This window comes from Lutjanus erythropterus, chromosome 3, assembly GCF_056507025.1.
Source record: "Lutjanus erythropterus isolate fLutEry1 chromosome 3, fLutEry1.hap2, whole genome shotgun sequence".
NCBI lineage: Eukaryota > Metazoa > Chordata > Actinopteri > Lutjaniformes > Lutjanidae > Lutjanus > Lutjanus erythropterus.
In genome coordinates, this window is record NC_139319.1 from 1,272,109 (window position 1) to 1,300,066 (window position 27,958).

Consider the following 27,958-nt stretch of genomic DNA (forward strand, 5'->3'; position numbering starts at 1 on the left):
GGGAACCAAACAGCCTGGGAATGAGCTCTGCCTGAGAAGACGACCTCAGGGGCAAAAAGGTTCACATGGCTTCACGCATTTGGAAAAATATATTTCGTTTGTTGAGGTTTGATACTATTTGACCTGAGCCCAAAGTGTTTTAGGTAAACATGATTATTTTATGTGGAAATGCTGGAAACTGGTCAACTTTATAACTTTATTCACTGATTTTGGCGAAACTGGATCAAAATTTATGGAGAAAATGTTTTCTGGTTTTCCCCCAACTGGAGGGAAAACTTGGTGACTGGAGTTTCCTGATAGACAGACTGACTTTACTAATCGAACACAGCCTCTGGGACAGACGGAGGCTGGCCTGAATGACAACAGGGAGAACAGTACCGAGGTTATTTTCAGAGTTTCCTGCTGGACAGAAAGTCTTACTTGTTTGCTAAAGCAGTTTAAGTTCCCATGAAGTCAAAATCAAAATGTTAAAATGTTTTTATCACATATGTGTTGCCCTGTACATCATCTGTAAGCCAGTATCTGGCCCAACAATGACAAAAAATCTGTAGAAATTTACTAAATTTTCATCCAATGAAATGCTTTCTTTCTTATGACACAGTGAAGGAGAATACATCCAATCACTGGAGAGTGTTTCTGAGGGCATCACTGTACAGAAACACAACTTTATAACTTTAATGTCACTGATTTTGGTGAAACTGGATCAGATTTTACGGAGAAAATATTTTCTGTTTTGCCCTCTGATGTCCTCCAGCTGCTCAGCTTCAACTCTCACTGATAATTACAGAGTTTCCGATGGACAGATAGCTTTAGCAGCTTCCTTTTTGCTAAAGTAGCTAACCGTGTCTGTTAGCTGCCGTTAGGAGGCAACAGTGTGGAGTTCAGCAGCCTCCCAGTGAACACAACTGGTCATCAGGACGAACACAGCCTCTGAGACCAACAGAGTATACAGTACTGAGGCTGTTTATGGAGTTTCCTGATGGACAGATAGCTTTGCTTGTTGTTTAAGTAGCTCAGCGACCCACGAACTGTCATTAGCTCTGTTAGCCGTGACTCAGTCCTGGTGTGCTGGAAGTCAAACCTGGCAAACAAAACCACCTCAGTACTGTAGCCTCCTGCCTGTCGTCACACTGTCCTCTGTTGGTCTCTGAGGCCGTTTCTGTCCATCTGTGTTCACTCCAGGAAGACTCAGCTGATATAAACACTGTGCCTCTTACGTCCATCAACCTCTTTAGCTGCATGGCGAGTTGGCGTAACGCACAGTGCTGTTGGTTACTGTCAACAGCATTCAGTGTCTCCAAAAAGTTCGCCCAGTTGCTTGTTTAACAAGAAACACGTGACCAATAAGCACTCCGCAAGCATGGGAACTTGAATTGCTATATTGATGCTAACTGTAATGTTAGCTGATGTTAGCCTGCACCTGGTGCAGCCATGTTCACTGAGGAAGAGGAAGGACGATAACTGTATGGTGGAGGAGCGTTAACAAACATTCAGTTACTTAGCTTGCTTAGTTTTTCAATGCAGGACTTTTACTTGTAACAGAGTATTTTTATTGTGTGGAATTAACACTTTTACTTTGGTAATCAGTCCCTCCAGGAAGCCGCAATGTTGCGATCGCAACAGTTTACACAAATTCAACCAGTCCCTGTCTATTCTGCTCGACCTTGTAATTTTGTCCAATCACCACAAATTTTCAGCAAATTTGACCAATCATTGTAGCTTCCAGCGAGTTCCACCAATCACAGCACTGACTCAATGTTTTGTTATTTACTGAGTTTCCGTATTTTTTAACATTTATTTTGGTCCTGAAAACATGACCAGGTTTGTCGTTGCTCCTGACATTTATCAATGCTCTGTGCACTTCAATATTTTACCAAATTTTTTGAGATTTGACTTCTTTATGGAAAATCCCCGATGCACTTCTTTGTTTACAAATGAAGCAGAATTTGTTAGATTTAGATTTGTTAGATTGGTTTGGAACACTCAGATCAGAGTGGTGTTCTATTTGGTTTTATTATAGAAAAAAAGAGAAAAAAATCATAACTGCGTTTGCAATTTATTTTCACATGCTCCTAAAAACACCTAAAAACATCTCAACATGCATCACAGTTTTTTTAGAGAAGCTGCTGTGAAATCAGCCATTTTATGCAGCAACAATCCCCCAAAACACCTGAGAAATCCTGGAGGGACTGAGTAAATAACGTGAATACTTCCTCCAACACTGACCGACCACGAACAGTAAATCTGACTCATTAGTGAGGATGTGGCGGTCCTGTCCTCACTGAGCTCCGCCGTCTCAAAGTAGCTTCATCTGTAACCACCCGTCACTGTAAAGCTCTCCTGAGCTGAACTCTGTCTCGCTCTGATGCAACATTTCTGTCATGAATGCTTCTCAGTTCTTAGTGGGTTCGTGGGGGAAACTTGAAGTTCAACGTGATGCATGTCAGTCCCCAAACCATGCTGTTCTGCATGCAATGCCACGAGCCGTCATCAGTGCATGCAGAGCTCAGGCGGACTGCAGATATAATGGAGAGTGTCCGCCGTGTTTCCAGTCAGACCAGCTCTGACAGAGGACTGGACAGACTGGGAAGGAGGGGAGGAGGCTTCTCTGCACCTGCAGTGATACAGCTCTGTTGCACAGCAGCAGTTGCACCATCATCATCATCATCATCATCATCATCAGCTGGGAGTCACTGTAACACTGGAGATGTAGTGAAACCTGCTGCAGGCCTCAACACACTGCTGAGCCGCCAATCACTGCAGAGGGCGGGACCACAGAGTCCCCCTGAATACACTGCAACAGTCTTACACAACAGCTGACACAGGAGAGAGAGACGAGCCAATCAGAACAGCTGTAACATAGTGCTACAGTAGAATAATGTACTGTGCAGCGCAGTTATCATAGCATAGATAATACAGTATGATACAATTATTATTTTTTTATTGTATTATAGTGATGATCAGGTGTGTTCAGTGCACTGAATGACATCATGTTTCACAGTACAGTGCGTAGGTTAGTATAATATCTGTACTGTAGTGTAGCAAAACATTTCATTAATCATAATCAGAATTACAAAAACTTGAACCTTTTGCTTCTACCAAAAAATACCAAGTGTTCTTTTCCCCTCAAGATCAACTTTATTTCCAAGCTTTATTTTTTATTAGCACTCAGAGCGTGCTCATAAAAATAATCACCACTATATTTCAGATCTTTATTTGATAGTAGATCAATTAAATTTTATGTGATGGATCTGACCAATTAATCAAACATATTTTACTTGTAAAGTATGTTGTGCTATAAAGTCCTACAAACTTATCAAAAAAAAAACCGTCTTCTTCTTTTTTGTACAGATTTCTGCAAAAATCATTTTAATTTGTTTTTCAATCAAAATGACTATGATTGCCTCTAATATTGTAAATCACAACACAACTGAAATATTTGTCAGAATAACCGCAACTGGATATTTTTTCAAAATCATTCAGGCCTATTACAGAGTTCAATCTGTTCTACACTCACAGCATAATTAAGTATAACTACAAAAGCATTGCAGGAGCACTGCAGGAGCACTGCAGGAACACTGCAGGTACAATGCAGGATGATCTTAATATTATACATTAACAATAACAAGCAACACAATAACAACACTGTGAGTTGTCTGTTGATGTAAAGTTCAGCCTGTTATCCTGAAAACAAAAACACACTGCTCTGAAAAGACACTTTGTCTCACTGCTGCCAAACTTCATTAACATTTTGATCAGTTTAAATTATTATAAACATCTACTCCTTCTAGCAGAGTATTATTGATTTCTTACAACTCATAAACAGACACTTACTCATTCTGTGAATATTCAGCATTAATTTGAAGTCTAATTTATATGCAATGTGCAAAGAAAAACACACGTTTCAGGCTTAATCTTTGATGACACTTGGTGGCCATTTTAAGATTTATTACAGATTTCTCATTTAACTATTTTGTTTTTCACTGGCGGTGTCCCAGCAGTGGTATAATAGCATCATGTTATGGTGCAGCACTGTTACCTTCTCCTGTCCTGTGATATTGTGCATTAATAGACTGGAGTGTAAAAATCAGTGTAACAGAGAGAAACTCTGTGGTCCGGCAGCGTCTCAGCAGCAGATCAGAGTGAAACATCCTGACAGACACTTTCTCTACCTTCAAACCTCAGTCTGCTCTCCTTCGTCCTCTCTTCTCCTTCGCTATTAATCTGTAACTGGGGGAGGGAGGGGGGAGGGGTGCTCTGCCAGAAGCCAGGTTTGCATCATTCCAGTTTTGATCTGATGAAGTCAGTCAGAGCTCACCATAGTTCTGAGCTCCCGGAAAACCTGACGGCTTACAACAAATCCTGAGCGGGACAAAACCCTTCCTGTTCCTGTGTTAGCCTACAAGCCAAAACAGAGGGCACAGTTAACCAGGAGAGGAGGAAGACGACCGACCGCTGCAGCCGTCCGACCTGCACTCGCAGGCTTGTGACATCACAGGGGGGTGGATAGGGGGGTGGGGTGGGGGGTGGAACATGGATGGACAGGCTCGGATCTCATCATGGAACCTGAACAGAACCGTTTCATTCACCTTTTTCACCTGAAGACACATTCACCAAAACACTCGGCCCTCAACAGAGACTTTAAGTGTGTAACTGTTTTCATCAGTTTGGTATTAATTTGTTATTTGACAATATAAACAGGGAATTTCACGTCATGATTGGCAGCTGAGCTCTGCTCGCCATTAAGTCGCCCTGCTGCGCGCGCTGGACCTCGATACCGCGGCTCCAACCACCGACTCTGACTCCAAATGACGTCACTGGACCAGGATGGCAGCGCTCGTACTCAAGACATTTTGGCTTCATTTTTGGACAGACGCAGCAGCCATCTTTATTTTCAGTCAATGTGTCAAATCATACGTCACAAGATAGAAAAAAAGAAATATAACAAATGTATTCTCTACAAATATTATGTGAATTTATTGTGACTTTACACTCATCTGTCAATCCGTTTTGGGATATTTTTGCGTCTTCACGACTCTCATATTAAACAATCTCAGAGACGTAAGAATCAATCTTTGGTGTAACTGCTCAGAGCTCATATTCACACATATTCAACCCGTGATGAGATGTTGTGTGTTGGTGATGTTCTGCTTTATAGACTCACAAGACAAAAATCAAAGAATGAAGAAAATTTTGCTGCTTTTTGTCTAATTCTTGTGTTCAGACCAAACATGAGGTGAATTCTTTGCACAGCGTGATTATGTACAAACGCCGCACAAAACCTCCAACAAACATCTGGCTTTTGTCTTCAGTGGGACTTCATTCCCAGCTCAAATGACTCTGCAGCAGTCACAGGTATTTATCGGCTGCAGCTCTGATTGGACACCCGGGTGGACACACTAATCTATCAGTGCAGGTAAAAAAGACACTAACTTCCGTGACTCTTTTGCTGCTTCACTTGACTCCGTTCGACTCAGCTGCTTAAAGGAAAAAAAAAGTTGAAAATGTTTCCCAGTGGTCCATGATCACAAGTTGGAGCTTCTTTTTTTTTTTAATCAGAAATATCACATCATAGTTCACAACACAAGTGTCACAGTTGAGGAAGGCAGTTTGATTTCGGTGTTGTTTCACCATAAATTTACATTTGGGCTAGAAAAACGTGTACTTTGGTCACCAAATTTAAGAGCTTGGTGACCTGTTGGACCACATCGTCATGAATCGGACACGAACTTGTTGACTCTGTCTGAGGGCAGCTGGAGCTCTACGATTCTCCACCGAACAGAGATTAAATAAAAAAGAAGAGAGCTTGGAGGAAAGAGAGTGAAACCACAGGACTGCACGGTAGTTATGAAATATCTGTTACTTGATTCCAGCTATTGGTTGTTCTTTACTGTGAACCAAGGTAGCATTAGCAGCCGTATTCATGTGAGTAACACAAAATCCACTTTGCGTTTGGTGTGAACACACTGTAAGGGTTTATTGGGGAACAACTGTTGAGCTAAGCGCTAACATGGTAGCTAGCTGGGAAAATCTTTGAGTTTGTTTCTATTTTCTCTGATCATCATTTAATTCGATAAAGTGTTACTGGAGACGGAAATACGACAAACTTGCAAGCATGCTAACGGTCAGATAGCACTTGATCGCTAGCAGGATAAGAACCTCGGCATCGAGAACTGATTCCAAGTAAGAATCAATCAAACAATTCCAGGGATGATTTTTGATTGTTAGACAAATTTAACTCTCAATGTTTTTTAGGTTAAACTGTGTACTGTTACTGCAAACAGCTGATGCATGCATGTTGTCACATCTCCTCATGCAGCTGTGAGTCTAGCATTAATCTCAGTAAACCTACTCAGCTGTTGCAAGATTGCTTCAATTTAACAGATGCTATGTTACAAAATGCTTTACAATAGGCGTGCAGTGTCCTAATCCTTTAAAGCGGCATGATGTCACATCCTGTCTGCTGACCGCGGGTGTCTCAGATTAATACTCTGATGGAGGAGCGTCAGTAAAACTCAAGTTTAGACGTTTAAAGTGAGCTGAAGGTGTTTTGGTGAATGTGACATCAAATGGAAACAGGAGAAAAATACCCACAGATGTGATCAGACTGCAGCGTCTGAACAGAGTCATGTGATAAAGATTCAAAAAATAACACAAGTTACACATTTAAATTCAAAATATGTCAAACACCGCCATCATATTAGTAAAAAATGAGGAATAAAGTAAAGATTGTGAGTAAACTGTCATTACCTATCTTTCTTTTTGTACTATATTCTAAATATTTTTTTATTTTGTGCTGAATGAAATTTATTTGTGCCACAACCCAAAAACAGAGGAGTGTAAATTATATATAAAAATGGCAAAATAACTAATATCAAATAAAGAATAAATATGTCAAAAGGAAATCATAAACAAAATGAACTGAAGTTTCTTGATCTTTTCTTGTTTGATGGTTTTTAGTTCTGATTTGATGATGACCTCGTTTGTTATTTGCCTTCATCTGTTCGAAGTCTTTAATCAAAGTATTTCAAAATTGGATTTTGGGGCAGAAGTTATTCCACTCGTCAAAACTTTGTTCAATATCATTTACAACCAAATTTCGATTCCTCAAAAGTCAATTATTTCAATTAATGATTACATTTTGCAATATTAAAAATAGTAAATGCTGACAACAAATAATAACAGCTCAGGTCACCAGATAAAATTTAAAATATAAGAGCTTTTCATTTGTGACTGACTTGTTCTTTTATTGTTTGATGGTTTTCACTCAAGCTGCACAATATGGCAGAAAAGAAGATCACATTTTGACAGATGTGATATGATTCCAGTTGGAATGATCATTTTTGCATCACAAATTTTCATTTTCACTGAAAAAAGATCACGATCACGTCTCTGCAGCACAACCACATTTCAATCTAATAAACATTTTTATGCTACTGAATAACGTTTGTGCCGCATCACATGACCATGGAGGCCAATGAGACACGATAACTGAGAACCAATCACAGAGCGGCAGACAGTGACATGCATCCATGGAGAGCGACGTGGTGCAGATTTTCACCTGAAGATAAAAATCCATGATTTGTGACAAGAAAGAGCCGCAAACATTCAACAACACGTTATAAGGAGTTTGTAGAAAAACAAGATAATTATTTATTATATTATCATTTTATCACTTACAGACAAATTTTTATTTAATTGTACTGAAATGTATTATGTGAATTATTTTGGAAAATTACAGACAGTATTGATACTGTCAGTATTGATATTAGTGCTGCAGCTAATGATTATTTGTCAATCATTTTCTTGATCAATTGATTAATTAATTGATTGATTAATTAATCCTGTCACAATGGTGTCAATTGAAAAATATGTCCATTTTGTGTTTGGTCCATAAAATGGTGAAAAAGATGATGTCCTCAGAAAACACATTTAAGATGCCAGAATGAGAACTTTCAGATTTTTTAAAATCCATTATTTAAATAGTTGCCAATTAATTTATTATTTAACTAAATGTTGAAGCTTTAATTGATATCAATTAAACTGCAACAAAAAATATCGGTATTGTTTTTAAATTTAAAATTTTTTGGTGTCGCCCGTCTGTCATGAATGGATTTTGGCACAAAAGTTCTTCCGTACATCAGAATGTAAATGTTACTGTTACTCTGCTCTGTAAACTGACTAAATAAATAGATAAGTAAGTAAATAAATGAATAAATGATTAAACAAACAAACAAATAATCAATCCTGTCACAATCTTAGGTCCAAACATGTGGAGCACACAGACTCATATGTTTTTCATCATATTACTGTTTCTCTGGTAAATAAATAAATAAATAAATAAACAAATAAATAAATAAATCTGTTAAATGTTTCAGTGACACACTTCCGTTCTGGTCCAGGTCTAAACCTCCTCCTCCCTCCTGTCTCCTCTCTGCATCACCCATATTGAATCGTTCTGCAGTGCACAGTCATGGGTCCTCTGTGCGCATGCGCAGTATCACATCCCGCTGATCAATAAACTCTGGCCCGGACTGACCCGGGTTATCAATCATCACAGTGACGCGACCCGGGTCGGTCCCGGTCCGAATCATAATTCTGATCAAACATCTGCTGCGGATCAACACACACACACACACACACACACACACACACACACACACACACACACACTGAGACGGCCCGGACCAGGATCAGGCCTACCTGGCGCACCGTCCGCTCCTTTTCCGCCTTTTGGGAATCTTCATCTGGGACCGGGTTCCGGCACAAAACGTCCTGGTCCAGAAAACCCACCGTTCCTCTGCGGGGGGGCCGGGCCGGGGCGGGGGAGCGGGGCGGGGAGGAGGGGAGGGGGGGAGTGGGGGGGTCCGGGCCTAAACCACCATGTATCTGTCCTCTAACGGCCCCCGATACCGAACCAGACCCGCTCTGTCCTCAGAGCCGCTGCAGGACCTTAACCACCGGGTCCAGAGAGATAAAAAGAACCAGATCAAAGTCCTGGAGCTGTCCGGGTCCGGGTCCTCCTCCGGTTCTCCTGCTGCTGCAGCTGAGGAGGAGGTGGAGGAGGAGGTGGAGGAGGAGGAGGACCGATCCTCCTCCTGCTGCTGCTACTGCTGCTGCACCTGCACCGGATCCGGGAGTCAGACCCGGGACAGAACCAGAACCAGATCCAGGTTGAGGCGGAGCCGGGCCGGCTGTCAAAGGCGGTCTGCGCGGGTCTGTGCGGGTCTGTGCGGGTCTGAGTCTCCGGCTCCAGCCTGTTTGTCCGCACTGCAGCTCCGCAACCAGCAGCATCAAACCCGCATCACTGAACCGCACTGCAACATCCGCTCATGGCTTTCACAATAAAACAAATACTGCTCCTCCTGTTACTTTTACTTTGTTTCTACTATTGTTGGTAAATATCGTTAATTATAATGTTCATTATTATGTGTATTTACTTTGTTTATTTATGTTTTTACTATTGTTGTTAAATATAATTCAATATTAAAATGGTTGTTTTTTTCATTATTTGTTTATTTACTTCATTAGTTTGTTTTTATTATGATTATTAAATATGTAATTTGATTTTTTTTTTTTTATTTGTTTATTTATATCATATTTAATATTATGGATGTTTTATTCTTTGTTTATTTACTTTCTTTATATTTTTACTATTGCTGATAAATATCAATCAGTGTTAAACCTATTCCATAATTAGTTTTTTTTTACTGTTGTTAAATATAATTTAATATTAAGATTTTTTATTTATTTATTTACTTCGTTTATTTTTACCATTATTGTTGAATAAAAAGTATTATTTGATTTTTTAATCATTATTTATTTAAGTTATTTTTATATTTTAATATTGCTGATACCATAAATTAATATTAAAACTGTTTTATAATTATTTGCTTGTTTACTTTGTGTTTTACTATTGTTGTAAAATAGCAATTAAAAATTATATATATATATTTAACATTATTTCTACATTTACCTCGTTTATATACATATATGTACATGTATATGTACATGAAATACTTTTACTACACGACACTGAGATTACTTCTATACTTTTATAGATATATTCTATGGATTCAGAGGATTTCAGAGGACTCAAAACTGTTCAACTATCAAAATAGGTGACAATTAATTTAACAGTTGGCAACTGATCAATAATTCTATTAATCAATGCAGCACCATTTAATTCTAAGTTGCTGTTGCGGTTTTTTTTTTTCATATTTGACTATAATTCACTGTGTAGTATTGTGTAACAGCTATATTATCGTTTTTATTTTGAAAATACTGACCGGACGTTGTCCTCTATTTCACATCAGACAGGCGGCGCTGTTCAGTCCCACCCTTTAACAAGCACCTGATCGTCTCAATATCCCCTCCATTTACCGCCAGACCCGTTCTACTGTTGTTCTATTGTTGTTTTAATGTTGTCACAACGTCTCAGACCAGCACCCGCAGCAGCAAGAGGCTTTTATTTTGAAGAGAACACAATAAATCTGATGGGCTGTGTTACTAATCCGACATCCACATCCACACACACACACTCACACACACACGCCCCAACTCCTCAGCATCACATCGCTTCGGTTCTGTCTTCGCTGTTCGCTCAGTTGTTCGCTCAACCGTTCGCCTCACTTCGCTTAGGTTCGGTTCGTCTGTTTGTTGTTTTCTTACCTGCAGGTTGTTTTGAGTCCAGAGCCGAGCAGGACCAGAATCCTCCGCTCCTTCTGCTCCATCATGTCTCCATCAGCATCACACACACACACACACACACACACACACACACACACACACACACACACACACACTTCCTCTATGTCGCCATGTTTGTTACAGGTGCAGCTCCATAGCGCCCCCTGCTGACCCGGAGTGTGTTCATGGAGCGTTCTGAGCTTAAAGGGATAGTTCACCTCATCTCAACTCACCACCTGTGAGACAGAGTGTCCCTGCATCCCACATCACTGTTTCTAGTCTGTTCTGCAGCTGTACACACTGCTGCATGCAGTATGCACACATTTATTATTTCTTAATAACATAAAATATACTCATATACTCTTTTTATACTGTTAAGTCTTCACAGCTAGTATGCAGTTACCCTGTGTAATATATTGTATATTTACATTTTCTATGTTAAATAATTTTCTGTATAATATATATTTTTCAGACTGTTAATCATGACTGTGAAATATGTGCTGCTAGTATTCTGTTGCCTCTCTGTGCGATCTGCCTTTTTCTTTATTATAACTGTGTGACCTACAACTTCTGTGTAATTATCCTGCACAGTTATCCATATCTATTTTATCTTTATTTAATATGTATTCTGTTGTCACTCACCTTTTTCTACCTGTACTTTCTGAACTGCTGACATAAGGCATAAGGTTATCTTATCTTTATCTTAACTTAGTCCACAAAACACTGCTGGAGTTTCACAGGAAAACAGTGTTGCATAATCTCCCAGACAATGGAAGTGAATGGTGACCAGTTTTCAAATGTAAAAAAACATAAAATGACTTCATACCGCTTGTTTGGTGTAAATCTCCTAAAGCCCCAACATGTCATTTACACCATGTTTTTAACCTGAATATTCACTGTAGATCTTTAGTTTGGAGTCACGTTCACGTGCACACTGTCTGAACTGTGTGTGTGTGCTGTGACAGTGTGCAAACGGTATGTCGGGTCTTTAGGACACTTGGATTACACCAGACGAGCAGTATGTGGGCATGTTATGTTTTTATTCTGTTGTTTTTTTATTTCTGAAAACTGGTCACCATTCACTTCCATTGTTTGTGAGATTCTGCAACACCGTTTTCCTGTGAAACTCCTCCCTGAAGCAGATTTTTTTCCTCAGGATGGTGAGGTCATGACCCACTTTACTCTCACTCTGATTGGCTTGTACTCGTTGTCTTCATTTGGCTTGGGTCATTTAGGTTGGTTAGGCTGAGGCATGAAGAGTGTGATTGGTTAGGGTTAGGGTGAGAATATTGGAGTAAGCCAGTCAGAGGCAAAGAAGGTTGGATCATTACTTCGCCATCCTGGGACAAAAAATATACTCTTCTTGAAGGACAGCGCTGTCTTGCTTCGAGTGTGGAGATGAAGGAGACGTAGTCTCACTGGACTCACATTGCAGGTGTAAGTTCTGTCACTGGTTGCTTGCTTCAAGTGACATTGTGGCGTCCACTATCTATGTTTTCCATGTCTGTGGCAAACAAGAACAACCTCCGAGCTGCAACCTACACGCTGAAAACGGTAAGTTAGCGCCTGGGACACTAATGGAATGAATGTAAACAAGCTAACAGCTGTTAGTTTTCCCTTTGCAGTGATGTAGCCATTTTAATGTCAGATCTCGTGTCCTGATGTGCAAATGTTCCACCAAAACAAGTTCCCCTTCGGCACTATTTTGCAGCAGCACCATCGCTACATACTGAGTTTAGCTCCGCCCAACTTTGTGATTGGATTAAAGAAAGGCAAACAAGGCAAGGTTTTTTTTTACTCTATAGCAGAATGTGTATGTGTGAGGCCAGATCTTTCTCCCGCACTGCGCTGCCATTTTGAAGGTGGGTTTTCACAGCGTGGCAGTGGATCTGCAGAAGACTGTCACTGTTATTTTGGAGTCTGAAATTGTATTTGTCCCTGAATCTGTCAGAAACAACTTTTAAACACTTGAATCTTCTTTATTAAAGCTGATAACAGTAGTGCAGCACAGACAGACAGACATGAGGATCCCTGTAGCTGTGTGGAACTGAAACAGAAATAAGAACAATAAGAAGAAACTCAGAATGTTTCATACAGCTCTCACTATCAAACACAATCTGGATAATAACTCTTCTGAGTCAATAATAGAGTAACGGCTGTTATTTACTGTTCAAGACAAGTATAAGTACAGAAACTCTAGAAAAAACATCACTTGTCCTGCTGTCATTGTGTGGTGTTTGCTGCCCTCTACTGGGTAAGACATGCAACACCACGCTGCAGACGCCTGCTGTTGTCTCAAACTTTCTTCAGTCTGGTGTCTGGCTCAGGTTTTAGATGAACTGAACTGGAGCTGACTGGTTTTACTGCAGCTCAGATACAGTCAGAGAAAAAAATACACACAACAAATGTAACAGAATAAGTCTGTGAGTTCGGAACGATCTCTGTCGGCCCATAATATGTTTAAATTACATTAAAATGATGAAATGCAAAAAATCAACCTTATAGGTCAGAGGTTCTCCGTTTGTTCTAAGCACCCTGTACAGCAGGGTTCTGCTCATGTGTCTCCCTCAGATTAATCTGACATCACTACTTGTGTAGTAATTATTACTTGTGTTAATATTTTTACATTCACTCCTGTTTATAGTGCTTGTTTACTTATTGATCACGTATTGTTTTTTTATTGGTGCTGTTTCTATTGTGCTGTCCACTGTGCTGCTGTGACACTGTAATGTCCCCGCTGTGGGACTGATAAAAGAATATGATAACTTATTGATGAAGAGTTTGTAAGAAACTGTTAGATTGTAACAGGATAATCTATGACTGGAACTATTTTAGATGTTTGACTCTGTCAGCCAGTGAAGCTGCAGTTTACCTTCATGTCTGTCCATCATCATATGATGTGTGAAGACTTGGAGGGAATTTCATAATAAAAGGTATCAGGTGTATTTTAATCACCAAACTGATGTTTGTGATTCCAGTTAGAAACATGTTGTCTTCACTTAGACACTATTTTTTTTTACAGAGGACAGAATGACTGATGATGATGTCACAGTGACACTGAACTTTAACCTTTTGGTAAAAGTGTGTAATTCTGTCATAGTTAGCGTATACTTTCTTGAGTTATAGCTGAAAAGGTGTTTAGTGAGGTCACTGTGACCTTTGACCACCAAAATCTGATCAATTCATGTTTGAGTCAAAGTGGACGTTTTTTGTACCAAGTTTAAAAAAATTCACTCGACATCATTTTGATCTCGTTCACAAGAACGGGACAGACGGCTGCCGCTGGTCCCGAGGAATAAAATATGATTTGCTGAACCATCAAGTCGTTTGTATTTTTATTTAAGATGGTTTTTTTTGTATCATATTGAATGATTGAATGAATCTCCGCGGGTTCCTGGACCTCTGTTAGGTCTCCCGCTCCCCCCGCCCTGTCAGCATCAGACTGAGGACCTGAAGGAGGACGGCTGCAGTGACTCTTGGTCTCCAGCGGGAGGAGACACTGTTGGGCTGAAATATCACAGCTTTATTTTGATCAGTTTGACTAATACGTGTTTTTATTGTTGTTGTTGTTGTTGTTGTTGTCGTCGGTATCAGCGCCTTGTGCCGACCTGCACCTTATTTTATTTTTGCCTTTGTATTTATTGCGTGTACTTTGCCAACTAAGACAATTTAATTTACCTCCAGGGACTAAATTATCTGCCCATCTATCTATCTATGTAAATATGAGTTTAGATGAACTAACTAGAGAATTCCAGTCTGAATGTTGTGTTTTTGTGATACAAATAACAGAACAGAGGATGAGGATAAAAACTTGCCACAGATGAAACATTAGTGTAAATATTCTTTATGTGAAAATACAGATTTCAGCGACAGGACAGAAATATAAAAATATAACACTTGATGCGACGGTTGACACAAAGTCAGGACACAGACGTGGCTCTCTGAGATGATGCTGAGTATAAAAACTGTGTATAAATCATAGAATCTGCTTCCCTTTGTGTGTATCTGTGCATTCATTCAGACATTACACGGAGCTGAACGTCGGGTTTGCGAAGTTCCCGCTGGCGTCAGGGTCGTCGTTCTCGGCAAAGTCTTCGGGGTCGAGATCGGCCTCGAACATCCGCTGCAGCAGAGCGTCCACCGTCCGATATCCTGCCAGGAAACACACCGATACTCATGATCAATACTGAGATCAAGAACAGAGCAAACTCTCATCTCCGTCTCTGCTGTGCTGCAAAATCTGTTGTTCATTCACTGTCGCAGTGATGTCACAGTGATGTCATCAGGGTTAAGGAAGAACTACAGGCTGTTTCAGCTGGGCAGCCGGGGGGGCGTACTGCCGTTCAAAAGCAAAACATCTACGTTTCCAACAAAATATGAGCGCTGAGGATTTTATGATGATGTGTTTTGGCTGACTTGAATATTCAGCCATATTTATTGAAGGCGGAGTGAAGAAACGTGGCGCAGAGAGGCCGAGGCTGCCGAATTACTCGTATTCAACTGAGTACAGTATAATGACAAGATATTTAATGTGAAAACTTGACTAACTTGTTTTTTTTTGTAAATATACTCTCATTCTGAATCTGATGCCTGCAACACATTTCAAAGTGTGTGTGATTGGATGTGTGTGAATCTCGGACTCTGTGATGTTTGAATCTCTGACTTTCAGGAGGAAACCCTCGTGTTGTTGTGCAGATTCACATCATCAGGCGCTGTGTTTACAACAGTTTCACCGCAGTCGATGAGCAGAGCTGAACAACCAAACTCAGTGTTTTTATCTTTAAAATGTCTGAAAATGTCCGTCTGTTCTCTGACCTGCAGATTATCTACATCCCACAGAATCTGTCCTGTCAAAATAAAAGCATCTTCACCTACAAACACTTGTCCTCTTATCCTTTAAATAAACTCGTCTGCCTGCAGCTCTGACTTTTTCTTACTTTTTGAGGCGATTTTAAACATCAGGCTGGGTTTGTTGTTTGTTGACTGGCTGGTTCCCTGGTCGTTGTCAATGGTTTCCATGGCGTTCACCAAGTTATCCTCCAACTTCTCCCTGGTGGACAAAACAATGTGGACAATTATAATACATCAACCGTTATCAGCTGGTAAAGATGCACACAAACATCAATCTATGTGTAAATTAAAAAAAAAAAAAACTAAAGCGGTTCTTTTAAACTGAACCCTTCAATGAAACCTTCCAGGCGTCAATCAGGGCAAAACAGACCCATACACTGTGAGTCGAGACAAACTCATTTGAATTATTGTGTCATTGAATAAATGTAAAAGTATAATTTAATAAACATTATGCTATTCATATTTCTAACTTTACTGTAAAAGAGTGATTTCCAACATGGGGTTGGGGTCCCACAAGGGGACACAAGACAAATCTCAGGGCTCAGCTAATAAAAGCATTAAAAGACCTGAAAAAATACGGTTCTGCTACACTGACTTAAATTTTTCAGATTTTATTTGAATAGTTCCTTTGTTCTTTTGAATTATTGGGTCATTTTATCTTAAAAATCAAATAAAACAAGACAAACAAGATTTATTGCCTTGCATTCATTTGCCTCTGCCAATGAGTCCAGCTACAGTTTACGTCCATGTCTGAAGCAGCTCATTAAAGAAAACGTGGATTTTTAGTAAAATAGTGATTAATACTGCAAGAAAATCTGAATTCAGTGATTAATTCCCAGGTAAAAACATGCTGTCTTCAACTTGAGAATAAAAGTCTCAGTGTGGTCTGTTAAATCTATATGTATCTACTGGATTCAGTAATGTGTTTATATACTGTTGGGTTATACTATGAGTGACAGGTCCTGGTTGTCATGGTAACGCACTGTGCCACAGCCAGCTCCAGCTCCTCGATCTTCCTCTCCAGAGACGTCTGCAGGTCGCTCTTTTCCACCGAGTACTCCACGAAGAACGCCTCGAGGACGAACGCCACGAAGATGCTGAAAGACAACAGGAAGTTATGGGCTGGGAGGACATGATGTGAAGTGAACGGACAGTTAATGCCTCAAAGTGATGAAACCTGGCTTTGTTTTTTGTTTTTTTTTGTTTTTTTGTCAGTAGAACAAATGTCAAAAAAAATGTCTCTAAGATATAATGAAGAGGAAGAAGCAAGTTTTTACTTTGGAAAGGACAAATCCCAACTTTACTGGAGTTTTTACAATTTTATGTTAACGCTGCAGGCCTGAGGTTCACAATCAATTTAAGACTTGAAAAAATTAATTTTCTTAATATAAAGCTAAAAAAAAAGGCTCTCCTTTCTTTGCACCTTTTTTTTTTTTTTTATCCCGTCCCTCTTGAGAAAGAGGCTAAGAGAGTTTACACACCAGCACAATCCTCACCCATTCCAAAGTGATCTAACCCCGACTTTAGCCTTGGACCTGCTGGCCTTGTCCTGGAGCAGTTTGTGGGTTTATCCCCAGAAAATTGACTAAACCCAGGCCTAAAAGATGCCAGTGTGAAACAGGGCTAAAACATCCAAGACTGAACTGAAACAATCGATGGTCTTTGATCATTTCTGTTCAGTTGCTGCACCAACAGACATTTAGAAGATGGGTCTTACTTGATGATGACAATGACAACCACGATGTGGAAGAGGACGAAGAAGATCCTGGCTGACACATGGGTGACGGAGACGAAGCCGCTGCTGAGCAGTGGAGTCACGTTAAGGAAGAAAGAACAAATGTGAACCAAAGAAATGATTCTTAGAACACGACGAGAATCTGTGGGAACAATTTCAGAAAGAAGTCAATGTAAAGTTATTTTCTAAGATACAGAAAAGAACTTTAAAGACAACTGAAATGATCTTTTGACATTTTAAAACACTTAAAGCTACTGTAGAGGATAATAACTTTTCAGCATATTGTAAATCAAGTGGTCTGAGACAGAACTAGATTTGTGCACCTCCTCTTGGCTCTGTTTTCAGCCTTCTAGAATCTGGTCTATGACAGTAGATTTAAATGAATCGCAGGTCATCTGGAGGCCTGGTGTTCCTATTGGCTTCTCTACCGGTGCAGCTGTACTTGCACGTTCCTTCAGTGAGACCCTGAGTCATGAGGGGAAACTACTGCAAGAAAAGTCGCTATAAAACAGAATTATCAGAAAGAGAATCTTTAAAAAATGTCCAGCTAATGAGCAACATACTCAGCTCACGAGTTTGTCAGCTCACTCGGTTACTTTAGACTTCACCTTTAGTTAAGTTCATTCACGTCCATCGTGGGGCTTTACTGAGGGCTAAGAGGACCGGGCGGAGCTGAGACACACAGCTGACAGGCAGCTGCTCAGAGCCGGGGAGCTCTGCAGGGGAGGGTAGGTGGCAGACTGGAGCTTCTGGAGGAAGAAACACCGGAGTCACTCTGATGCCGACTCCTTTATTGGCAGAAGGGGAGCTCAGAGTGTGTGGTTTAAACTTTGGGATTAAAAAATCGATTTATTTTCACTCCTGTGCCTCAACCCCACTGCAGCAGTGATCCACGAGGAAATCACAGACCCGCTGACTGGCCAGATGAGAGCTCAGCGTTTGTTTTTTAAACTTTTGGATGTATTTTCAAGTTTGCTTGTAAACCTGTTTGCAGCAGCGACCATGGAGGAGCTGACTGCGCTGTGTGCTCATGTGTGTGCAGGAAAGCAGAAAGAAAGATGTTTTTAAAAGTCTGTTTATGTCCAGCTCTCAGTACTTCTGTATCTTCACACTGAATCTTTATGTTTTTAAATCTAGTTTCTCTCCTCTGTCGCTGTTTTTACTCAGGTGTCTGCTTTATTACACACAACTGATGTCAGTCGGTCTCTGCTCGCTCACAATTGCCTCGGTAAACTGTTGTGTGTGTGCATGAAGCGCGTACTGCTCCTCTAGTAGGAGGGTCTCAGGATGGAGAAAATGAAACCTAACTAAAGATGAGATTTAAGAATCAGTTTCTAGTTTAATATTTTTGATTGGAAGATGACTGAAATGATTAATGGATAACTAATGACTTCATTTAATCCAGGGGTTCACAAACTTTTTCTGGCAGCTCCTCCTTCAGAAGCCAAAAAAAGTTAATGTACATAAAAATATTATCAATCATTAACTAATTAACCAATCATATTAAACTTGCTGTGTGTGAGGCGTTCAGGTGAAGGATATCGTGCCACTGGTTGACCACGGTGAGCTCCACCAGCAGGATGAAGGAGGACACCACGTTGTTGAAGTTGTTCTTGCAGTAGTTGAGTTGGGCAAAAGCTGTTCTGTTCAGCAGAGGGTTCCCACAGTACGCCTTCTCCGGGTTGCTGGGGTCCTCGTAAAACTTCACCTTCCCTTTGAACAGCTCCATCCCCACCATGGCAAAGATGTAGTACACCACCTGAGGAAGAGGAGGAGGAGGAGGAGGAAGGGCTGGCTTCACTACCAGGTTGATAACTCAGGTTATTAGCCAGTGTTGGTTGGTCGGTCCACCACTTTGGTCCCAACCGAACCGTTAAATGTGACTGAGGGGCGTCATTACAGAAACATTTATGTGATAAAGTGCTTCCATTGTTTGGGAGATTCTGCAACACTGTTTTCCTGTGAAACTCCAGCAGCGTTTTCTGTCATTTTTGCATGAAATTTTACTTTAACTAATAATCACTGATCAAAAGTTTATTAGTTTAATTCTTTTTAACCACCTGTCCAGTCGGGTAAGTGAGCTGCCAGATTTACTTTCCCAACACAGTATTTCACTTCCCCCTGGCACTTCTTATTGTTGAGACCTGATTTATCTCAAAGTCCCAGTGTGTGTAAACGCACCACGACTGTAGACTCTGAGTGTGGTTCTTACACCACAGCTCTGAAAACACTGACAACAGTTTAAAATGACCAACAGTGTATTTCAACAGGCGATCTGACATCAGCAACTTACAATGATCAGCTGCCCGAATGTGAGGATCGCTGGTCCAATCCTGATCAGGGTGTTGATGATTGCACGAAACCTAACAGGGAAAGTAGTTCTTGTCATCAGAGAAGCAACACATTCAGACATGTGGACAAGAAATACGAGACACAACAAGGTGTCCTGGTGTCAACACAAGTCCAACAGCAAATTTCCTTTTTCTCTGTCCAATCATTTCTATGGTGGTTTAACATACCGACACTGACCAATGATTTAAAACTATGACCATGTTGTAGGCAGACACCTTCAGCCAATAAGAGACAAGTGTTTGATGGTATAAATCACTGTTTCCCAAACTTGTTTTTCTGGTGACCCGTTTTCAAAAAATGACAAACCATCACAACCCGATTCACAATAATTTGTGCGAAAATGAACATTCCTGAACATTTTTATACAATTTCAGCATCACTTCATATTCTGATGCAGACACACGTTACTTTAGAAATGAGAAGTTACCAGAATATCTTAACAAACCTTTTAAAAAAAGCCAAGATTACTCAAATTTCCAAGGCAACTTACTGTGATAGAGTTTGGAAATAAACTAAAAAACGTTTTGTTTAGTTGAGATAATTTACTTTTCTTCTTTAGACAAACTTGAATCTTGAGTTTTGGAAACTGAGCTGTGAACCTCATCATCATGTTTTGGGTGGTTGAATATTTAATGGTTTTAGTTGACTCAAAATTTTAGAAAAACAATATTTGGAGTTTTCTAAAACTCGACAGAACACAAGACATTTTTTAGCAAAATAAATGCATTTAGGCAAAAACATTTTAAATGCTTTATTAACATACTGCAAATCTTAAATATTCAGAATTTCTTCCAGTCTTTATAAATGGTATAAATAACTGACTCAGTCAAAAGTGATCAAACCTTTTGATGCTGTCCACCACCCGGACCAGTCTGAGGACTCGCAGGATGAAGACAATGTCCAGGATCTGACGGCTGGTGTAACCCCCCGCTACAAACAAGGACCGGAAAAATCATTCAGAGAGACGGATTTATCGTCCAGCAGGGACATTTGTTTCTACGGCTTGTTCATGTACACACTTTGGATGATCAAACACAGTGATGAGACGTCTGAAGGCAGCGACTGACTGAACAATCAGTGTCCTCGAGACAAAAACACGCTCTATTCTGACACAAAAAAACCATTTCTGTGCGGGTTTCTCCACATGCTGTTTGTAGAAGAGACGACCGTGCATTGGTAAGTTTTCAGTAACATTAAAGGGACAGTTCACCACAAAATCAAACATACACGTTTCTTCTCGCCTGTAGAACTGTTTATCCATCCAAATAGTTTTGGTGTGAGTTGCAGAGTTTTGGAGACATTGGCCGTAGAAATGTCTGCCTTTTCTACAAAGTAATGGAACTAGATGACACTTTACTTAACTTAAAAACCCCCAAACATTTTAAAAATTCATCCGCAGCATCTTTCCAGAAAACATGACCTGGTTGTCCAAGATAATCCACGGACCTTGTTGTGAGCAGTTTCATGTTGGAACTACTTTCTTTCTAGTAGAAATAAAGTAGAGGGCATCAGAACTTTTCTAGATTTATATATATTTGGCTTTATTCAATTAGGAATAAAAATTCACACCTTTTTCGACATCTTCAAGTCAGACAATATGTTCAGGGAAAGTGCCCACTTATGGAGTCCACCGCCTCCACCCACCCTTTTCTTGCTCTCTACTGATTCCAAACAGCTGGTATCAAAGTTTGTGAATTGCTTTGCTGCTTCCATTTCCTCAGATCGTATGAGGCGGGAAAAGGCCAGTGACCTGAACCTGGAGATACCGACAGAGTTCTGTGAGGATGAGATTAACTCACACTACAGGTTAATCCAGGTTACTCTAAAACAATCAATAACTGCTTTTATTTTGAAGGATCACTTGCACATATTTCCTGGTTCTGTCCTACACTGGACTTTTGGACTGCAATTTCCGAGCGGCTCTCAAACGCCTGTTCCAGAGATATTCAGCCCAACCACGACCTTTCCATCTGTGGATGGATGATATGCAGACTGTTCTGCACCTCAGAATGGTGGTTGCTAAAAAAACATATTATCCTGAATAAGAAGTCGACCGCTCCACGCCGCTTTACACACTGGCATACGGAGTTGTTGTCCATCAGACAAAAGATGATACTGCGTCTAAAGAAACCCAACACACAGAGCAGGTTTGACAGGACTTCAGGACCTTGTTTGACACGCTGCCATGTCACCAAACGTTCAGAGGAGCTTTGACCTGCCTGTTTACCTGAGTGGAGGTGATGTTTAATGTTCATTCACGTCTGTCATTCTACCTCACTCCTGAGATGTTACTACAGTGAAAAGTTCCCTCATGTAAACCTGTAAACTACCTGGCAGCCTGGATTCAAACATGGGGAAAAAGTAGCTCCTGTATGAAACTGCTCTCAAGAAGGCAAACATCTCTACAGTCGATTTCTCCAAAACTCTGCAACTCACACCAAAACTATCTAAACCAGATCTGGGCAAAATGTGACCCGGGGGCCATTATGGGTTCTTGATACAGTTTGAGCTGAACAGATGACAAATACATAAAAGACTGTATCGTCTGAATATATTAAGTCTGTTGGAGAAAAAATATTACTTAGGGGTGGAACGGTACACAAAATTCACAATTTGGTATGTACCTCAGTTTCAGGGTCACCGTTCAGTACGTTTTCGGTACAGCAGAGAAAACAAACAAAAACAAAATGTAGAAAATTTTATTATTGTCATTTATGGTGAAAAAATAAACATTCAACAGTGGCTCATTGTCCGTAATTCATACTGTAACACTTAAGCTACTTAAATACTGATAATATTGTCAATAAGAAGCCACCATGCTGCAGCGCCATCTTTCTAAAAAACAGACAAAACAAACAGTGGCTCTAGATTCAGCCGTTCACACTTTGTGTGAGTTTTATGGCCACCTGAGGTTCTCCGACACAGAACAAGAGAGCGAGACGAGCTGTTATCAAAACTGTTATTGACTCATTTGCTGTTAATCAATCAGCTAACTGTTTCAGCGCTGCATTACATCCTCCTCAACGTTTCAGAGTTACATTCTGCAGCTGATCAGTCATTTCAGTTTAAACAGGAATCAAACTGCACTCACATGATTTCATGGCGGAGTTGATGATTGTGGCGATGAGAGCGGAGATGACAATGATGGTGTCGAACCTGTGAACACAAAACAAACATCAGAAAACAAAACGTCTCAGGTTGAGCTGAAACACTTTCCTTCAGTCTGGTATCCAGTTCTTAGAAAACATCCATGAAACATACAAACGTCTCTCAAGTCACTGCAGCTGCACTGCTCACCAGCAGCAGGCGCACAACCGGAAAAAAAACGCTAAAATAAAAACAAAGAAAACATGGACGACTGAAGCTGCAGCTCCAGATGGCACTAAGTGTCCACTTTATTAGGTACACGTGTGTAACCTGACACAACTGCTCTGACATAAAGTTGATGTTTATGAAGCTACATAATGTTCTGTTTTTGTTGACGCATCATAGAGGAGTTCATTCAATTCTACATTTTAGTACTGAGCTCATAGTGTCCTGTTGGACTGGACTGCGTTATATTCAGAGGCGTTTCTAATATTCTGACCAGGGAGGTCCAAAAACTGTACACCATGGTCTGGGTAAATACTCGATTCTGATTGGCAGCTGTCATGGATGCACTGTTCTTATTTAATGCTCAGCCTCTATCTCCAATTAGTAACCATGGCAACAGGGAGACTGGCAGTGTTACAGTCTGAGTGTTTCTCGTCCTCTGAACACCAGAGGATGGACACTGCAAGCTGACAGAAGTATGTGGAGTTGGAGGAACTTTACAGATCTGGCGGTTGTGGCGGCATTGCAGTAGGTGCTTCACCACCTGTTTCCTGGCAGGGATCTGCACTCTTCTGCGTGACCTCTTCTGTTAGACTTTGAATATTGCTAGTTTAGTATTTGCTCTCTGGCTAACAGCTGAGCCAAAGGCTCCTAAGATCTGATTGGGTCAGAAACATCCTATTTACTGGAGCAGTGAACAACTTTTACATTGAATCTTACTGGATGGTGACTTTTGTTTCAGGTCTTAGTCAAACCCCCAGGTTTTACCAGAGAAAGGGAAAAACTAAATGAATGGTCTTTTCTTTCTCAGGTGACCACGGTATTAGTGGGATAATGACTGATGAGGGATTAATGGGTGACATGGAGGCAAACACTGAGCAGAGAAACACTCACCTGTAAAATGTAGTTCAGCAAAACACACCAGCTTTGCTCAACAAAAACTAAACATTATAAACTTGGTATCAGTTGTGTCTGTTGTATTGATTGTACATCTGTACCTAATAAAGTGGCTCATGAGTGTCTGAAAGTCTGAAAGTAAAAACTCAAACTGACACCAACGATCTCGATTGAACAGAACGGTTCTACGTCTTCAATCAAAACAGCCAAAACACAGAGAACACGTGAGGGAGCTGAGGACTTTCCTCTGTTTGGTTTTGACAGTTTTTCCTTTTTACTGTTTTGATTTTCTGTTCGTGCCGTTTTGTCGCCATTTTAATCGTTTTTACTTTCAGACTTTTTGGCTCTAAACCAGCTCCATTTATCAGAAGCTGTTTTACTCCCTGAAGGTTCAAAAATAAATAAATAAACCCCTAAAACTGCCACCTCAAGCGTCAGCGAGCTGCTCCAAGCGTTTACAGGCTGAAGATGAAAGAAGCAGCAGATAATGGAACTGAAACATTTGTCACATACCTCGTACTTATAATCTGGGAGGCAGATAAGCTGTTTGAGATGGACGTGACACAGCACACTGATTTTACATTTGTAATGTTTTCATTAGGACTTTTATCAGCAACAGTTTCCTCACATATCAGAGGACATCCTGCAGAATACGTACCATTAAAGAGCCAATTCACCCCAAAATTACAGTTACAAGTTTTTCCTCTTAACCGTAGCGCTGTTTATCTGTCTAGATAGTTCTGGTGTGAGTTTGCTGGAGATATCAGCCAGAGATGTCTGTCTCCTCTCTAATATAATAAAACTAGATGGTACTCGGCTTGTGGTGCTCAAAGAGCAAAAAAAAAAAAAAAAAGAAAGAAAGAAAGTTGCTCTTTCCAGAAATCATGACCTAATTACTCAGGATAATCCACACCACTTGTTGTGACCAGTTTCATGTCAGAACTATTTTCATTCTAGTACAAAGAAAATAGTTCCTACACAGAGACACAGATGGCATCATAGGCCGACATTTTTTGCCCTGAGCGTTCAACCCAAGTCGGTGCCCATAACTACAGGCCAGAGGAAAAATATGTGCTTCTGATTTTGGGGTGTGCTGTCCCTTTATGTTGACCACTGATCATGTAAATATGCTTTCATGAACATTCATATCGTGGTTATTTGGGACAAACATTGTGTTAACTTTGAGCAGACAGAGAACGTGATGTGAAGATGTTCCTCACCAGTTCCAGAAGCTGTGTCTGGAGAAGAACGCTCGGGGCTCGAACACGTAGAGCTTCAGCAGGATCTCCAGCATGTAGAGAGCCAGAAAAACCCACTCAGAGTTCGCAATCAACGGATTCTCCTCGTCGAGACCGATGAACACGGCGTTCACCAGGATGATCAGGTCGTACACGATCACAAAGGCCCTGAGAGAGACACACGCACGCACACACACGCACACACACACACACACACACACACACGAGGCTAAAATCAGGTGTTCACAGTGTTTTTTACAAATTATTGACCAACTTCTATACTATCTGCATTTTCAAAAATACTTGAATAATTAGTTTAGAGGAGGATACTAGAACTTTTAAACAGCAGCCTTTTTGTATGAGCAACAATACAGATTTCATAAGAATTATTCAGCATATTTTCCCTCAAACTGTCGACTGCATCATTATGTCAAAAGTGCAACATGGACCTTTTCTCTTGTAACACTGAAGTCACCGGCTGTTAGCGCTGATGCTACCTGTGCTGGAGCCATTAGCTCATTAGCTACAGTTAGCAGTCCTATGAGACTGAGCCTCAGAGACAGACGGAGGACAGTTTTATAACCGGGAATACAGAAACGTTACAGAGGAGATGAAGCATATTTTGACTTAGTAAAGATCCAATCAGTTCACCAACAAGTCAAAACTGTCCAATAACACCAGACAACTTCATACTATGACACTTTACTGTCTTTAGACTTTATGTCAGACTGAACAAAGTGAAGACTGTGGCGTCGATCACTGAGCTCATATAAAACTGATGACAGAAAAGATTTATGCATTTGAGGTTGTGTCCCCTCTGAATTGCCGTAAGGCCGAAGTTGCTCCAACATGTGGGATCCATCCATCCATCCATCCATCCATCAATCCATCCATCCATCCATCCATCCATCCATCCATCCATCCATCAATCCATCCATCCATCCATCCATCCATCCATCCATCCATCCATCCATCCATCCATCTCGGTCTCTTCAAACAGACTAAATTATCCCTCCCGTCTGTCCGTCCGTCCGTCCGTCTCACCTGTGTTGGACCAATCGGCAGAGGAAGCGGCTGGGAGCTGACGTGTAGAGGGCGGGGCACACACTGTGGAGTGGGTGTGGTCTTGACTTGAGTGTGATCACCTCAATGTTCAGGAGGTCGGCCAGCTGGACAAACGCCAGCTTACCTGTCCATCACCCAACCAAGAGACAAAAAATAAAACCGTCAGATAAAACACGTCATTTAAACACGTCTGTGTCCAAACAGAAATAAAACGATGAGCATTACTGCCACTTTTGTGACGTGACCACCAGAGGGCAGCAGGCGTGGAAATGTTCTGCACACCAGGGACTTCATTTAGACAAGTGTGTGTAGGATTTACCTTAAAGAACGGTGTACGGACAAAACACAGAAAGTACAAAAACAACCAGGGCTTTAATCATAAAACATTTGATTAATCTTAAACTGCGCTGTAACTTTCCTGTTTGATCTTATTTTTATTTTCTATTTAACGCTTTTAATGGTGTTGAAACGGTCGGGCCTGGTCTCATTTACTATGTTTGTGAGTGTGATTTATTTGCTGTGTCATCACTGTTCACATCTATATCACAAATGTGTTCATGATTTAACTTTTACAAGAGAACAAAGTTCTTCTTAGATTCTTTATTTGGCTCTTAAAGTGCACCTGATTGATGCATTTGACTCTCAAATGTACAAAACGCACCACAGGTGGTTGTTTCCTGATATAAGAGGTCAGGTGATGTGCAAATGCACATTCTTCTCCTCCGTGTGCACAACAACATAACCAGGATACTAGTGAACATGTAGAGACGCTTTGTAAACTGACACGTGCTGCGGATTTTATGGTGTGTTCAGGTTCTCCTTTGTCAACTCGTAAAGTCTGAGACTTCAGAGTTTATTAGCAGGAAGTTTGTGTCAAACAGCTGAGAGATCCCAGTAAAAGACAGTGAGCAGTTCCATCAGTCAGGGTTTAATTACCACCTCAGTAAACTCTGTCAACAGACTTTTACTTCCCTACATATTCATTTGACTTGGTTTCACTCAGTGGCTCTAAACCCCTCCAGGATCTTTTGGGCCTAAAATATCTGATTTCAGAGCAGTGTTTCTAAAACGGGGCTCAGGATTACAAAACCTCTAACAAAATATGCTTCATAATAATTATTTGGGCCTGAATGGTGTGAGGACCCAAATATTGGAATTGTAAATGCTCCAATCAGCATCAAACTTGTCCGCGGCCCCGACTCACACTGGGGTGCGAGGACTCACCCGGTGCTGGTTGCAGCTTTAATTATTATTGCAAATGAAGACGTGCACCAACACTGAGTCTGTTCATGGAGACGAACATACATGATGTTTGTACAGGGGACTGCTATGATTGGTGGAAAAAGCTGTCAGTCTGCTTGTTGTGGAACTGGTGATTTTCACAATCAGATGTTTGTCTCAGTTTGTCTGCAGCCCACCAGCCAGGGTGTAACATGAAGCTGGACTGAGCACATTGCAGGTGCAGAGCAGGTGAAATTCTGTTGCAGCCAATCACAGGAAATGGGCTCAAATCAGTGGTTCAGACGTCTCAAAGTGGCTCAGAGATATAGATCTTTTTATTTATCCTAACCCTCACATGCCAGCCTGTTGGCAGGCAGCCTCTTGAGGACCACAGAGAAAATTAAAAGGGTCTTATCTGGCCGGTGGGCCACTATGTGAAAAGGCCCAGTTTAAAGTGAAACAGCCGCTGTGTTCTGTGCTGAGGAACAACCTGTGGAACAAACACTGTTTTCTGCATTCGATCTCAGCTCTTCTGCTCAGTTTGTCCCAGACTGAACTTGAACGCGATGATGAAACAGTTCAACTTCAAAGCTCTGTG

At 40.7% G+C, this 27,958-nt stretch overlaps 2 protein-coding genes across 3 annotated transcripts in view; both read right to left on the reverse strand.

Annotated features, from left to right (window-relative positions):
* ttbk1a (tau tubulin kinase 1a) overlaps positions 1 to 10,778 on the reverse strand; it is a 59,901-nt gene extending 49,123 nt beyond the window's left edge. Inside the window, exon 1 of one of the 2 annotated variants that reach the window (XM_084714549.1) lies at positions 10,672 to 10,778. The gene's annotated coding sequence lies outside the window, so the exon portion shown is untranslated. Of the gene's footprint in view, positions 1 to 8,703; positions 8,834 to 10,671 lie in introns of those variants that run through there. The other variant, XM_084714550.1, reaches the window with a different exon arrangement.
* A 3,739-nt stretch (positions 10,779 to 14,517) lies between these two features.
* Positions 14,518 to 27,958, reverse strand: part of tpcn3 (two pore segment channel 3) — a 28,331-nt gene continuing 14,890 nt past the window's right edge. The window contains exons 10-19 of the mRNA XM_084714566.1: positions 26,119 to 26,263; positions 25,057 to 25,242; positions 22,719 to 22,783; positions 20,470 to 20,557; positions 19,569 to 19,638; positions 18,818 to 19,034; positions 17,258 to 17,348; positions 16,524 to 16,637; positions 15,627 to 15,739; positions 14,518 to 14,841 (exon numbers count right to left, since the gene is read on the reverse strand). Coding sequence (XP_084570692.1) covers positions 14,714 to 14,841; positions 15,627 to 15,739; positions 16,524 to 16,637; positions 17,258 to 17,348; positions 18,818 to 19,034; positions 19,569 to 19,638; positions 20,470 to 20,557; positions 22,719 to 22,783; positions 25,057 to 25,242; positions 26,119 to 26,263 — 1,217 coding nt within the window. The 3' untranslated portion in view covers positions 14,518 to 14,713. The remainder of the gene's footprint in view (positions 14,842 to 15,626; positions 15,740 to 16,523; positions 16,638 to 17,257; positions 17,349 to 18,817; positions 19,035 to 19,568; positions 19,639 to 20,469; positions 20,558 to 22,718; positions 22,784 to 25,056; positions 25,243 to 26,118; positions 26,264 to 27,958) is intronic.